Genomic DNA, 12,290 nt, shown 5'->3' with positions numbered 1-12,290 from the left:
GCCGTGGCTCCGTGCGTCCGAAGGCACGCTCCGAGTGCTGGGACGAGAAGAGAAGCTTCAGGAACGCAGCCGAGCAAAGGGAATGGACTCTCGAATCGTTTTCAGTTAGAAATAAAATAGGGTGAGGAAGGGAAAAGTATTTAAAACTATAAAATACAAACTGTTCTTTGAGATTCAGGTCTAAGTATAAAAAAGAAAAAACCATTATTTTGAAAAATAATTGTGCTCTTTTCCTAGCAAATACTGTCAAATAAAATTAACTTTTAAAAAGTGACCCTACAGGGAACAGAAAATGTTCCCTCAAGACGCAGAAATGCCACCACATTCTAGGGAAAGACTTGGTACGAGAGTTCCAGAACTCACTTTGGTATTTAAGTTGCTCTGAGGTTACATAAAACACATAAAAATCAAGACTGAGAAGATCATTCCAATTGTTTCTCCACTTGGATGGTAAGGATCGTTTTTCAAATGTTTACTATGCTATGCACTCTCACATTTGTCTTCCAAAGGTCATTTTTAAAGAAAAGAAAAGGAAGAATTATTCCAAAGCTGGTCAGCATTTAGCAGCCTGAAGTTATAAGCAAGCGGAGACACCAAGTTCTCTTGAAAGGAACAAGTCTTGCACAAACTTGCGTGTCTTTTTCTCCTGCAGCTAAGGCACTGTGGTGTGTCTTCAAGATAACGCAACTCAGAGCTTCTTGAAAAGGAGGAAGGGGAACACAGGAAGGATACTTAGTTACCAGAGCAAGCACCCAGGAGAGATGAGAGCATGAGCATGCGCGTCAGAGGAGCCATAAAGCAGATGACTAGTTAAGGACCAAATACCTGAATCCCTCCGGGGTCGGGATAATCAGATGTGGGTTAGGAGGGTCACTGTGGCATCGGGGCACCTTCACGGGACGGGGACTGTTCCGATGGATGGCTGCAGGTGACAACAGAGACAAAGGCACAGTGTTAAAGGAGTGGACACAAGACGCTGAAACAGGCAACTTAGCAGAGACGGGACGGGACTTCATGTGGCTGGAGACCAAATCAAATCCGTGTGTAAGAAAATCCTATCACACATATACCGGTATTGTGGAAAACGCCCCTTTTTAAAAGTTAATAAAAGTTGCATTACACAAACTTCTAGCCATTGAAAACATTCCTTAAGCTCCTGGAGAAAAAGCACACCAGGGACGCGGAGCGAACGTGAGCACGTCACAGCACGTGGCTGCTTGGTGAAAACGAGCTCTTTCTGCTCGCTGCGCTTTAGTCAGACGCTGTCCCGGCCGATGCGCAATAGGCTCTGAGCCGGGGACAACCCTGTCAGGTCCCTGAGTGCGTGGAGTTTCGCTTAATCCCTTTAAATCTAGAACGAGGAGGGCCAGGCCCAGCGTTTACGGGTTATTCTTTTGTTGAGAACACATTTTCCTCTCTTCTTTGTTCAAATATTCTGGTAAAAACTAGATAAAATTTACAAGAAAAATTTAAAGGGACCTTACCTCATGGTTACAAAAACACTGATAATTCTCCTTTCCCCGTAACTAGACAAAACTCACGTTGCACACGTGTCATATTTTGTCTATTTTGCCCTGACATGTTGTCCCCTTGACTCTGTTTTAACTCTCAATTTTTTAAATGTCATATTTTCTCTTTATGTGAATAACCTTACTCCACGTGTCTTATTTACTCTATATGTGCTTTATCCTAAATGGGACCACTTCCTTCTTCATGGTTCTGGTTTCTTTTCAATAACATCTCACAGGAAAGACAGGAGTCCCACAAATGGAGAGACCAGAAGGGAAAACTTGCAAAATAAAAATCAAGCAACTGTCGAGAAAAAAATCAGGCAATTTGTGTCTCTGGCTTATTATCTCAACAATTACAATCGTAAAGAAAAGAACTCCAATAGTAACAAAGGTAAATAGAAATACAAAACAATAAAAATGCTTTGGAGAGGAATGTGAGGTCTTTAATTCAGCATAGGTAGGGAACTTCTGAGTCAAAAATCGCTACAAACTTTCCCCATAAAGGTATAAAAGACAGACCAGCTGCTAAAACACATGCACCCAAGTTTCACGTTCCCCATATGTGAAACAGAACATTGATGAGTACATATAACCAACTTCTGAGACACTGTGGTATTTCATAGAAAAGAAAACCCAAACGGCCAATAAACAGAAAATAGATGCTCTAATTTCAGCGGCAGTATTTACTACAGAGATGTTTTTCAGGGCCAAAGAAACAAATGTCCCCAACGACATGGGGCAAAACATGGCACACCCCCATCACGGACACAAGGCGGCCGCCGAAGAGAATGAACTGGGTCCATCCCTGTGAACGGGGGACTTCCTACCATCGTCGCGTAAGAAAACCAAGAGATCCAACGTGATCCACGTTTTGCACAGAAAAGCAGCGCCGTCCACGCCCGACGGGATACTGGGGCGTGAAGACGCACACGGCGCGAGGGGAGGCACACGCCGGGCTGTGACCCGCGGCTCCGAGCGCAGAGCACGGGCAGCGAAGGCCGAGAACAGCAGGAGGACGGCAGGCGTGCCCTCCGGTTACTAACTGCCCGCGTGAGGGCAGGGCACCGGACGACGCAGGCCGCTGCCGGGCACGGACCGCTGCGGTTTACACACCGTCATGGCCTTACCGAAGCCTCCTTAGCATCTGATTTTAAGTCCTTTCGGAGGAACCTCTGTGACGGGGGACGAGCGGCCCCGGGTCAGATGTCAGGCCACCTGACACGGCCAGTGGGATTGCAGGCTCCCGAGCCCACAGACGGCACTGCTGACCCGCTGTCCCACCAGCGGTGTGCGGAGAGGCACGTGAGAGTCAGTGACAGAGCACCTGTCAGCCGTGACTGCGCAGCAGCCGTGGGAGGATCGTCTTCCTTCCTTCGGTAATGTTATTCTACTCTGCAATTTTTTCTGCGCGTACATTTCCTCCATTTCTCTACATACTCCTCCTACACTGCTAACTTTGCCCACATGGAAAGATCCCTCACATAGGAAACACTTTAAAGAAGTGATTTTTACTGAATTTGATGATGTAGTCTTAGTGAAATATTTTAGATCAGAGAATCAAAGTTTTTAGGATAATATGATTAATCAAAAATTTGATAAGCCTATAGACTATTGTAAAATTGTAACTTTATATAAAATGTTCAAAGAGTTTTGCAAATGGTGACTTTCACAACAGCCCTGGGAGAAAAACAGGTATAAAGTGAGTGAATTGTTTTTTAAAGAATATTTTTTAGAGAGAGAGAGAGAGCGAGAGAGCCTAAGCAGGGAAAGGGCAGAAGAGAGAGGGGAGAGGGTGCCAGGCAGGCTCCACGCCGTCCGGGTGTGAACTCACAGACCGTGAGAGCATGACTTGTACCTAAATCAAGAGTCGATGTCTGAATGACTGAGGCACCCGGGTACTCCCTGAGGGAATTTTAAGGATCAAGAAACGAAGCATTAAGACCCAGTCTACTAAACTTTCTGTAGCCAGTGAGCACCCTTTAGGATATAGGTCCTCCTGCTCAATCAATTTACCATTTATCAATTATTTTATTTTGTGTAATTTAAACTGTTTTAAAATTACTGATTTTTCATTTCTGGATGGTTACAGCATATAAATACAGTTTTGCCTTTATTATCTCAAGAATGGGGTAAGGGTACAGCCTTTTTCTGATACATATTTCATTTTAATGTTTCAACATATGCCATAAAACTGTACACTAACTGTAACTGAAAACTCAAAGTATATTATAGCATAACTTGTGTGTTTTGTTTTGTCGTGTCTTTTTAAGTCAAATCAAGCAAGAACTTACTAGGCAAGCGGGGAAACGGGCACCGTCTCAGCTGTAAGGAGGGGACGGAACCACTACCTCACCACCTCCAGCAGGAAAGGCCCTTGCTCCTCAACGGACAACTACCTCTCCACGCGCTTCCTTCCCAGAAGAAGAGACAGGTAAGTGTTCGCGTGCAAAAGGAGTTAATGAACGAAAATGTGTAGGCGAGGCTGCTGGCAGGCGGTGAGAATCCTGCGCCGGCGCCGTCTTCCTGCAGCTCTGGGGGGACTGTGGCGCGCTCCACAGGCACACCTTGTCCCTGTGACTTCCACTGTTGCTTCCCAGAATACGGTTAAGGCACGTGTCTACGCCGGGTAAATGGCTGCAACTACGAGAGGAAGCGCTTGCCCTGCCCCGGAGGTTCCAGGCGAGATGTTCTAGCTGCCGTCTTACCAAGGTACAAACCTGTAACGGGGCTGTGCGGCTTTCCGATCACGTGGCCAATGCACTCGTTCATCAAGGCTTGAAGACTCTAGAAACCGAGGAAAACAGCAAAGGAGAAGAGAATGTATATTCTCTCAATTAGTAAGTAGCACAAATTAAGCCTTCAGTAAATTTAAAAGAAACATGCTACCCTTAGTGAAGATTTTCAAAATTAAAAAAAAAATAGGTACAAACATAAATTAAACACAAACTGCTCCTAACTTATAATAACGATAATATATACGATTCCATTTTTATAAATAAAAACAAATTCGCATTCAACCCCCCATAATGCAGTGGTGTGCACCAGCACACCTCGACTATTTGAGGCCAAAACGAATGAATGCACGTGTTGAACACCATCTTTGGGATCTGATGGAATGTGCTGGAGGAACAGCGATAATTTAACACTTGGCAGTACAGCCTCAAATGGCGCACGCTCGTGTGGACCAGCTGGTCCTTGTCCCTCACTGAACTGCTAAAAAGCAGCAAACAGTAAGTGAGCACTTTATAATAAACATCGGAAACGGACAAGTATGTTAGAGGTGCCAGGCTGTTCAGCCACCCACCGACTCAGCCAGCTGAATGGTATTGTTATAAAGGAAAAGAACACGGAAATTCTCACTAGGCTGTTAAGAGAACAATATTTAAGAACAGCTACAAAAGATACCCCATCAGGAATACTGATCAACTCATTTCTTTAGTGGGGGAAAGAAACTAGAATATTCCATACCAAGAAGTCATCTTCTGGCAAAGCTGAAATAAAGGCGGGTTCAATGGCTTGTAGAAAGTCAAAACCTTGGGTTGCCCACCTGTTACAGGAAAAATTCAGTAATCACAAAACCAAGAAAATGCTGCAGCAGTTTTACTCTGTACGACACTGAAAAGTAATCTGACTGGAAAATTATGGTCTAAGGAAAAAAACACACCTTTTGGGGATGAGTAAATTTATAGCACATTTTGTGAGAAAAGGACAAACAACTTCTTCAAAAAGGAACTGGTTACCGATTTGTTTCCATTTACATTAACAGCAGGCTTAAAGTTCATGAGGCAGGGAAAAATTAGCCATCAGGAAGGCCTGTCCAGGGAGAAAGTGAACTCCCCTAAATAAAGTTAGCTCATTCTAGACCAAATTTTGTTGTGAAGTCTTCCAAGCACTATGGGGTTTGCTGTGTTAATAATTTCATTTAAAAACAAAACAAAGCAAAATCTTGATCACCAAAGATTTCAAAAATGCTTTTTTGTGTCAGCTGCTCAGAAATCTCACATAAAATATACGAACGAAATATCGCCAATCCCACATTCCCTTTATTCCTGCATTTTCCAGCTTCACAGGCTCCCTCCCTCCCTCCCTCTCTCTTTCCTTCTCCCTCTCCCCCTCCCTCTCCCCTCCCCTCCCTCCCTCCCTCCCTCCCTCTCTCTCTCTCTCGGAGGTACTTGCAGTTCTGGGAAACATCTACTTGGTCGTTACCTGGGTCTTGTGCCTCGACCACTCTCGCATTTGGTTAGGACGTAGTTCATCCACTTCTGGGCAAAGCTTATATATTTGTCTCCTATCTTCTGTCTAAACTCGCCAGACATCAAGCGAACAACTTCTTTATGATACTGTAAGAAGATTTTGTGTATATCAAAATGCAGAAGAAAACAACGATTATACAAATATCTAAACACTACAAATGCGGGGTCTGTTTAAAATGTCACTTTTCTAGCAACAAAAAGCAAAACCCAATTAAAATTTACACATTTTCAAGAGCATGAAGAGTTATACATAACATAGTATCTTAAAGTGCAGCTTTACAACGTTTTGTTGAAATTACAACCGTACTGTCAGGACGGTAACATCTCTCAGAAGGCTTTGAAAGTAGGAAGCCGTGAGCACAACACAAGAGCGGGCAGCGCCTGGACGGCTTGGAAGGAAGCCAGCATTCCTGCCGCGCCGGCAGGTGGCTCCCGGTGCGGACCTACCGCTTCCGCGAGCGCGCGGCCCAGCAAGGGCAAAGCTGCGTCTCCTCTTCCTCCGCACCTACCTCGAACCCGAAGTTGTAGCCCTGGATCATCGCTTCCCGGTAGTACTGCTGCAGCGTGACGGACTCTGACTCATCCACCTCCGCGTCAAATTCGGAAGTGAACATGTGGTCCACGCGGTCAATGGCGTCGCTTATTCTGTTGCAAAGCTCTAGCGCGTCGTTCTGAAGGGTCCCAAAACATAATTAATCCGAACAAAGCGGTCACCTAATACCTGCTGTATTTTATTTTATTTTTTTTAGTTTTATTTTTTTAATAGTTTATTTTCAAACTGGTTTTCATATAACACCCAGTGCTTCTCCCCACAAGTGTCCTCCACCATGACCAGCACCCTTCCCTCCCTCCCCCTTCAGTCTATGGTTCGTTTTCAGTATTCAATACTCTTTCATGATCTGTGTCCCTCACTCTCCCTAATTCTCTTTCCCCCTTCCTCTCCCCATGGTCCTCTGTTAGGTCTCTCCTGTTAGACCTGTGAGTGCAAACATATGGTATCTGTCCTTCTCCACCTGACTTATTTCGCTTAGCATGACACCCTCGAGGTCCATCCACTTTCCTACAAATGGCCATATGCCATTCTTCCTCATTGCCATGTAGTACTCCATCATGTATATATACCACATCTTCTTGATCCATTCATCAGGTGATGGACATTTAGGCTCTTTCCGTGTTTTGGCTATTGCTGACAGTGCCGCTATGAACATTGGGGTACATGTGCTCCTATGCATCAGCACTTCTGCATCCCTTGGGTAAATCCCTAGCAGGGCTATTGCTGGGTCATAGGGGAGGTCTACTGATAGTTTTTTGAGGAGACTCCACACTGTTTTCCAGAGCGGCTGCACCAGTTTACATTCCCACCCACAGTGTAGGAGGGTGCCTGTCTCTCCACACCCTCGCCACCTGCTGTATTTTAGAGGAAGATTTCTTTCCTCATCGCAGACATTAACCAGTGCAATATATTTTAGCCATATTTATTCTAGTTACTCAAAAACCAAGGACATTTATTTATTTATTTTCATGTTCATTTGTATTAGGTTTCTTTAACATCTTATGAAATACAAGAGAAAAGAAACCCACTAAAACATTTTTTAACATTTATTTATATTTGAGAAAGAGAGAGAGAAAGAGACAGACAGAGCATGAGTGGGGGAGGGGCAGAGAGAGAGGGAGACACAGAATCCAAAGCAGGCTCTAGACTCTGAGCTGTCAGCACAGAGCCTGATGCGGGGCTTGAACCCACAAACCGTGAGATCAGGACCTGAGCTGAATTGAAGTCGGATGCTTAACCGGATGAACCACCCAGGCGCTCCCAAAACAAATCCATTTAAAACAATAATGTCTAGGGGCCCTGAGTGGCTCAGTCAGTTAAGCGTCCAACTCTTGGTTGTGGCTCAAGTCATGATCTCAGGGTTTGTGAGTTTGAGCCCCACGTCAGGCTCTGCAATGACAGTGCGGAGCCTGCTTGGGATACTCTCTCTTTCCCTCTCTCTCTGCCCCTCCCCTGCTCTCTCTCACTGTAAATAAATAAAACTTTAAAAGAGGTAATGCCTAATTACTAGGTGGTCTCTGAGCAGAGGCTCTCGTCCTCAGTGTTTTGCACAGCGACCACCAGCTGCCCCGTCTGGAGTGGTTGTGAAGGGCGTGTGGTTTCAATCCCACACTTGGACTCTGCACTGTCGCTCGGTCCCCCTGCTGCTGGCGTTAGCGGCCCGGGGGGTTCTCAGCTGGGGCCGATCTTCTCGCCTCGCGCCAGGAGACACTGGCAATGTCTGCTTGGTTGTCAAAACCTGGAGCGTCGGGGTGCGAGATCTACTGGCATCTAGTGTGTAGAAACCAGAGACACTGCTGAACACCCTACAACGGAACAACTCCCCCACAACAAAGAATTCTCCACTGAAAACGCGAATGCCGCCGAGGCCGAAAAGCCCTGTCCCCGCTCGGGCTTCCCTGTGTCTGCAGGCAGGACCGGAGCCGCTCTGAGCGGGACCCCTCCCCCCGCCCTGAAACACACGGCCCGCACATGGGGACCCCACTGGCGCTCCCCCACATATTGCTCCAAAATGCTCTTTCTAAATCTTCAACACTCTCTGAGGCTTAGAAAACAGAAAATCCAAAACCTCTCAACAGCCCGATTTTTGCCCGCCTAATTTTACCAGCTTTTGGTCCCACGACCTTCCACTGTGCCCACCACGGTCTAGCCGAATCAGACTATTTGATATCTGGTCAGCACTCCACTTCCCCTGACCCAGGGGAACACTCCTTCCCAGCGTGTGTCTTCTGAAGTCCTACAAGCTGAAATGCCTCCGTGGTGGCAATTCCCAGCTGCCACGAGGACCTCAGCTCTGCCTCCTCGGGACTTTGTGTGGCAGTTTGGGTCCATAAAGCCAAAAATCCCTGACGCTCAAGAATCATCACTAACTTACATAACTGTACGCTCTCCAGAGTTCACTAACTCAAACCAAAAGAAAAGACAAAGTCCCTCACCCTGGTGTTGGATTGGGAAGGCAACCAATGAGAATGTGTTTCCAGCTAAATAAGACAAATCAGACAGACAGAAGAGAAACAAATGCTCATGAAACTACTTATAATTTCAAGAAGTGCTTCTTCTTCAAGAAATCAAGTCCTGATGCGACTAAGAAGGCATAACCGGCCTGTGGAACAGCGTGGATCAGACCACAACTGACGACTGGGGTATAAAGGAGAAGTGGAGAAAACAGGAAACACTGGGAAAAGAATGTGAGGCTCTCACTCGCCCTGAACTTGAAGGCCTGCTGCCTGCCTACAACTGCTTTCTCTACTGTATGTCATTTGGCTGAAGTGTCTGTTAGAGAAAAGAATGAATAAATCTTCTTTAGATCGTACATTACTGATTTGGTACCTCTAGCAAATACTGGTAATTGCTAAAGTATTAGAAATAAAGAGCTTAAATTCCAGTATCACCTTGGCTACCAACCACCCATGTGCCACTATAGAAACCACATAGCCGTTCAGATTTCTATCCCTTCCAATTCCAACGTTCTACGGCTCCAAGAAAGATCTGGGAAGTTTTTAGTGAGGAGGCGGGAAAATGTGTATTCTGAAGGGGGAGAAGGGTGAGGGCACGTGGGACTTCAGACCCCCTGAGTGGTATTACACTGCTGCCCCCAGCCGTAAATCAAGCAGCTGAGGCAGAGGCAGCAGGAGAGGTGGGGGAGGCAACCACGGTGGAGGAGGAAATACCTTTAGCTGCTGCAAAGCCCTGGCAATGAGCGGCTGACTGGACGTCTGCTCCTGGCGCAGAGTCATGAGTCCCTCGATGGACTGCTGGAAGGCTTTCCTCTGAATCGTGAGATGGGCGGACTGCATGACCACTAGTAAGAGATTATCCACCTGGCAGGAGAATCAAGCACCAAGCTTAACACTTCACGGTTCCCCATTCCAGGTCAACCCCTAGTCCAAACACAATGCCAACCTCCCAGAGCAACCAGGCCGGTCCCCACCGGCTCGGAAAGCGTTTTCAAGCAGAGCTACGGCCCGGCAGCGGGCACTATATCTGAGGTCTTCCACACAAAAGTGAAGAATCCCACAGAACTGTGTGGGCATGACGTCTCGGAACGTCCTAGAACCACAAGTAACTCAATACTCCTGCAGCAGTGTGTTGTGTGTGTGTGTGTGTGTGTGTGTGTACGTGAACATGTTTTGGAGCAGTCTGCAAAACTGGAAAATGCAGGAATAAGAGAGTGACATGAGTGGCTTTCCGTGAAACAGGAGACACTGAGACTTCACTATCTTTTTCTTTATGTGACAGTGTGCCGCTGCAGTATTTTGCAGAGAGGTGTGATGTGATCATAAGCTGCATATTATAAAGATCATTCTGAAAGAACCCAAACAAACACAGAGCTGGAGAGAGGGAAGGTGTGGCTGGGGGTGACACTACAGTCGTCCAGCACTGGGATGACAGAGGCTGACTGGGGCGGTGGCCCTGGACGGCAGAGACAGTGTCAGGTACTGGAAATGCTCTGGATGTGCTCGGGCTGGTGACTAACCGGACGGCTGGAAGGAAGAGTTCATACTGTCACATGCTGGTCTAGACACCTGAGAGGATGAAGCACCATTCACGGAGACCGGGAACACGAGCAGACAGCAGGTGGTGGGGAGTGGAGACCGTCAGCCGTGTGCTCCGCTGTGGCCCGGCCGAACGCAAGAGCACACGAGACGGCTTCCTCGGGGTTTTAATTAATGAGTTATAGCAACCATCATGGGACCCCTGTTGGGTGGGGAGTAGGTAAAAGCCTTAACTACAAGAACGGACGCTAACAGCAAGTCAGCCGGAGCACACGCAGAAGCAGAATTTCTGAGCTGCAAAGTAAACGGGCGAGAGAACTCCCGGGACATCAGGAGTACACAGATTGTGGCTGAACTAGTAAAGACACAAATAAAACTTCGAAGAAACATTTTAGCATAAGGTGTGCTACATTATAAAAACATCTAGGCGTATTTTGGGAGGAGTCTACACGTGAGACTAGTGTGGCTGTTAAAGCAATCACTCAGGAGCTGCTTTGTTTTCCCTAAAGGTACTAGAAGTCCATGGCACTGCCTCAAGGTGGGGCCTGCGCAGTGGGGGCGGAGCCAGGAGCATTGGGGGCGGGGCTGGCGTGGTGGGGGCGGGGCTGGGAGCAGTGGGAGCAGAGCCAGCAGGGACACACACCTGCATGCTTCTCAGGGTGTCAACCGTCTCCACCTGAGGCACGATCTTGATGGGCTGTGCCTCCCACGCGACCCAGCTGTCCTCAGCACCCCGGGCACGGTCACACTGCTTGGTTAGCAGCAGATACTCATCGATGCGGACGTCATCAGACTCTTTGGAGCAGTCCTTTCCCGCAGCGGCATTGAGTAACTGCAAGATAATGCTCTTATCCCTAGCAAGAGTATTTGGGACAAAGACCTGCAAGTTTTCCAAGCCGGGGATCTGCACCTGCAAAAGAAATGACCCAAAATCTTAAATTAGGGAATGTCACACATTACAGAAATGTTATTTAAGAGGCAAAAGAAAACCAGAAAATGACCAGCATGTGTGGGGAAGGTGGGGAAGGCGCAGAGGACGCCGGGGGCGTCCAGGGCGGCGCTAAAGACGGAGGAGGAACGCACGGGAGCACTCTGCCCGAGAGGCCTGGGGAAGCCGCCACAGGGCACCTCCAACCACTGTGTTCTCAGTAAGCACGAAAACACGCTCCTCTGCAGGGGAGGAGCGCCAGCCTCAAACAACCTCAATCAGCGCTACCTTGTGCTGCTTACAGAAAGTCACCTGACTTGGTAAAAAGGCAAAAAAAAAAGTTAGTAATCGATTCATTGACTATTCTTGGTGGACAAAAATAAGCCTTTTAAAGATCATTTTGATGCTTATTGATTTATGATGTGGTTTCATCTTAGCTTGGGCAAACCATGCAGTATTTAATACAGAGTAGCAGAATATTTACTATTGAAGCTTGAAAAGATGTGAGTTCTTTGTGTGCAACCTTTCATTTATGCATGTGAGAGGGTTATCATTTTTTTTTAATATTTTTACATTGTAGTACTTGTTTTGCTTGTTGGTGGTGTTTGCTTATTTAATACATTCTGTCAAGGACAGAAATTACATGCTGGGTTTTTCTCCCCCCTAGGGAGTATGTCTTGGGTTTTTCCCTTATTATTTTCTTTACTTTTTTTTTCTTCCTCTTCTTTTTATGGTGGTGGGGGTGGTTATGTTTAATTGAAGTTGCTTTTACAGCACCAAAGACTTAATGATCCATTTTCTATGTAAAAAGTAGCTACCTTTTTGCATGGACCTCAAGTATACTGTAGTATAGAGGTGGAATTTAAGGAAAGGTATTAAGCAGGCTGTGTTTTAGCTTATGGGCAAGTAATAAATTATATCATGTATCTTGAATGTATCATAGATAAGCTGCTATATTACAACTGCCACTTCAGATAGCTGTGAAATTAGGTGATTAACTAGTTGGTACCTAACCTTCTAATTTCTGTATAAGTCTAATTACATGAAATA

At 46.4% G+C, this 12,290-nt stretch overlaps 1 protein-coding gene across 1 annotated transcript in view; it reads right to left on the bottom strand.

The window, feature by feature from the left end:
- Positions 1-12,290, bottom strand: part of MAP3K4 (mitogen-activated protein kinase kinase kinase 4) — a 77,563-nt gene that overhangs the window by 16,571 nt on the left and 48,702 nt on the right. Inside the window, exons 11-18 of the mRNA XM_029943266.1 lie at positions 10,956-11,222; positions 9,488-9,637; positions 6,274-6,435; positions 5,718-5,851; positions 4,980-5,058; positions 4,217-4,295; positions 826-922; positions 2-37 (exon numbers count right to left, since the gene is read on the bottom strand). Coding sequence (XP_029799126.1) covers positions 2-37; positions 826-922; positions 4,217-4,295; positions 4,980-5,058; positions 5,718-5,851; positions 6,274-6,435; positions 9,488-9,637; positions 10,956-11,222 — 1,004 coding nt within the window. The remainder of the gene's footprint in view (position 1; positions 38-825; positions 923-4,216; positions 4,296-4,979; positions 5,059-5,717; positions 5,852-6,273; positions 6,436-9,487; positions 9,638-10,955; positions 11,223-12,290) is intronic.

The sequence above is a fragment of the Suricata suricatta genome, chromosome 7 (genome assembly GCF_006229205.1).
Source record: "Suricata suricatta isolate VVHF042 chromosome 7, meerkat_22Aug2017_6uvM2_HiC, whole genome shotgun sequence".
NCBI classification, from domain to species: Eukaryota; Metazoa; Chordata; class Mammalia; order Carnivora; family Herpestidae; genus Suricata; species Suricata suricatta.
Note: the sequence above shows the minus strand (reverse complement) of the source record. Positions and strands in the feature narration are given on the sequence as shown.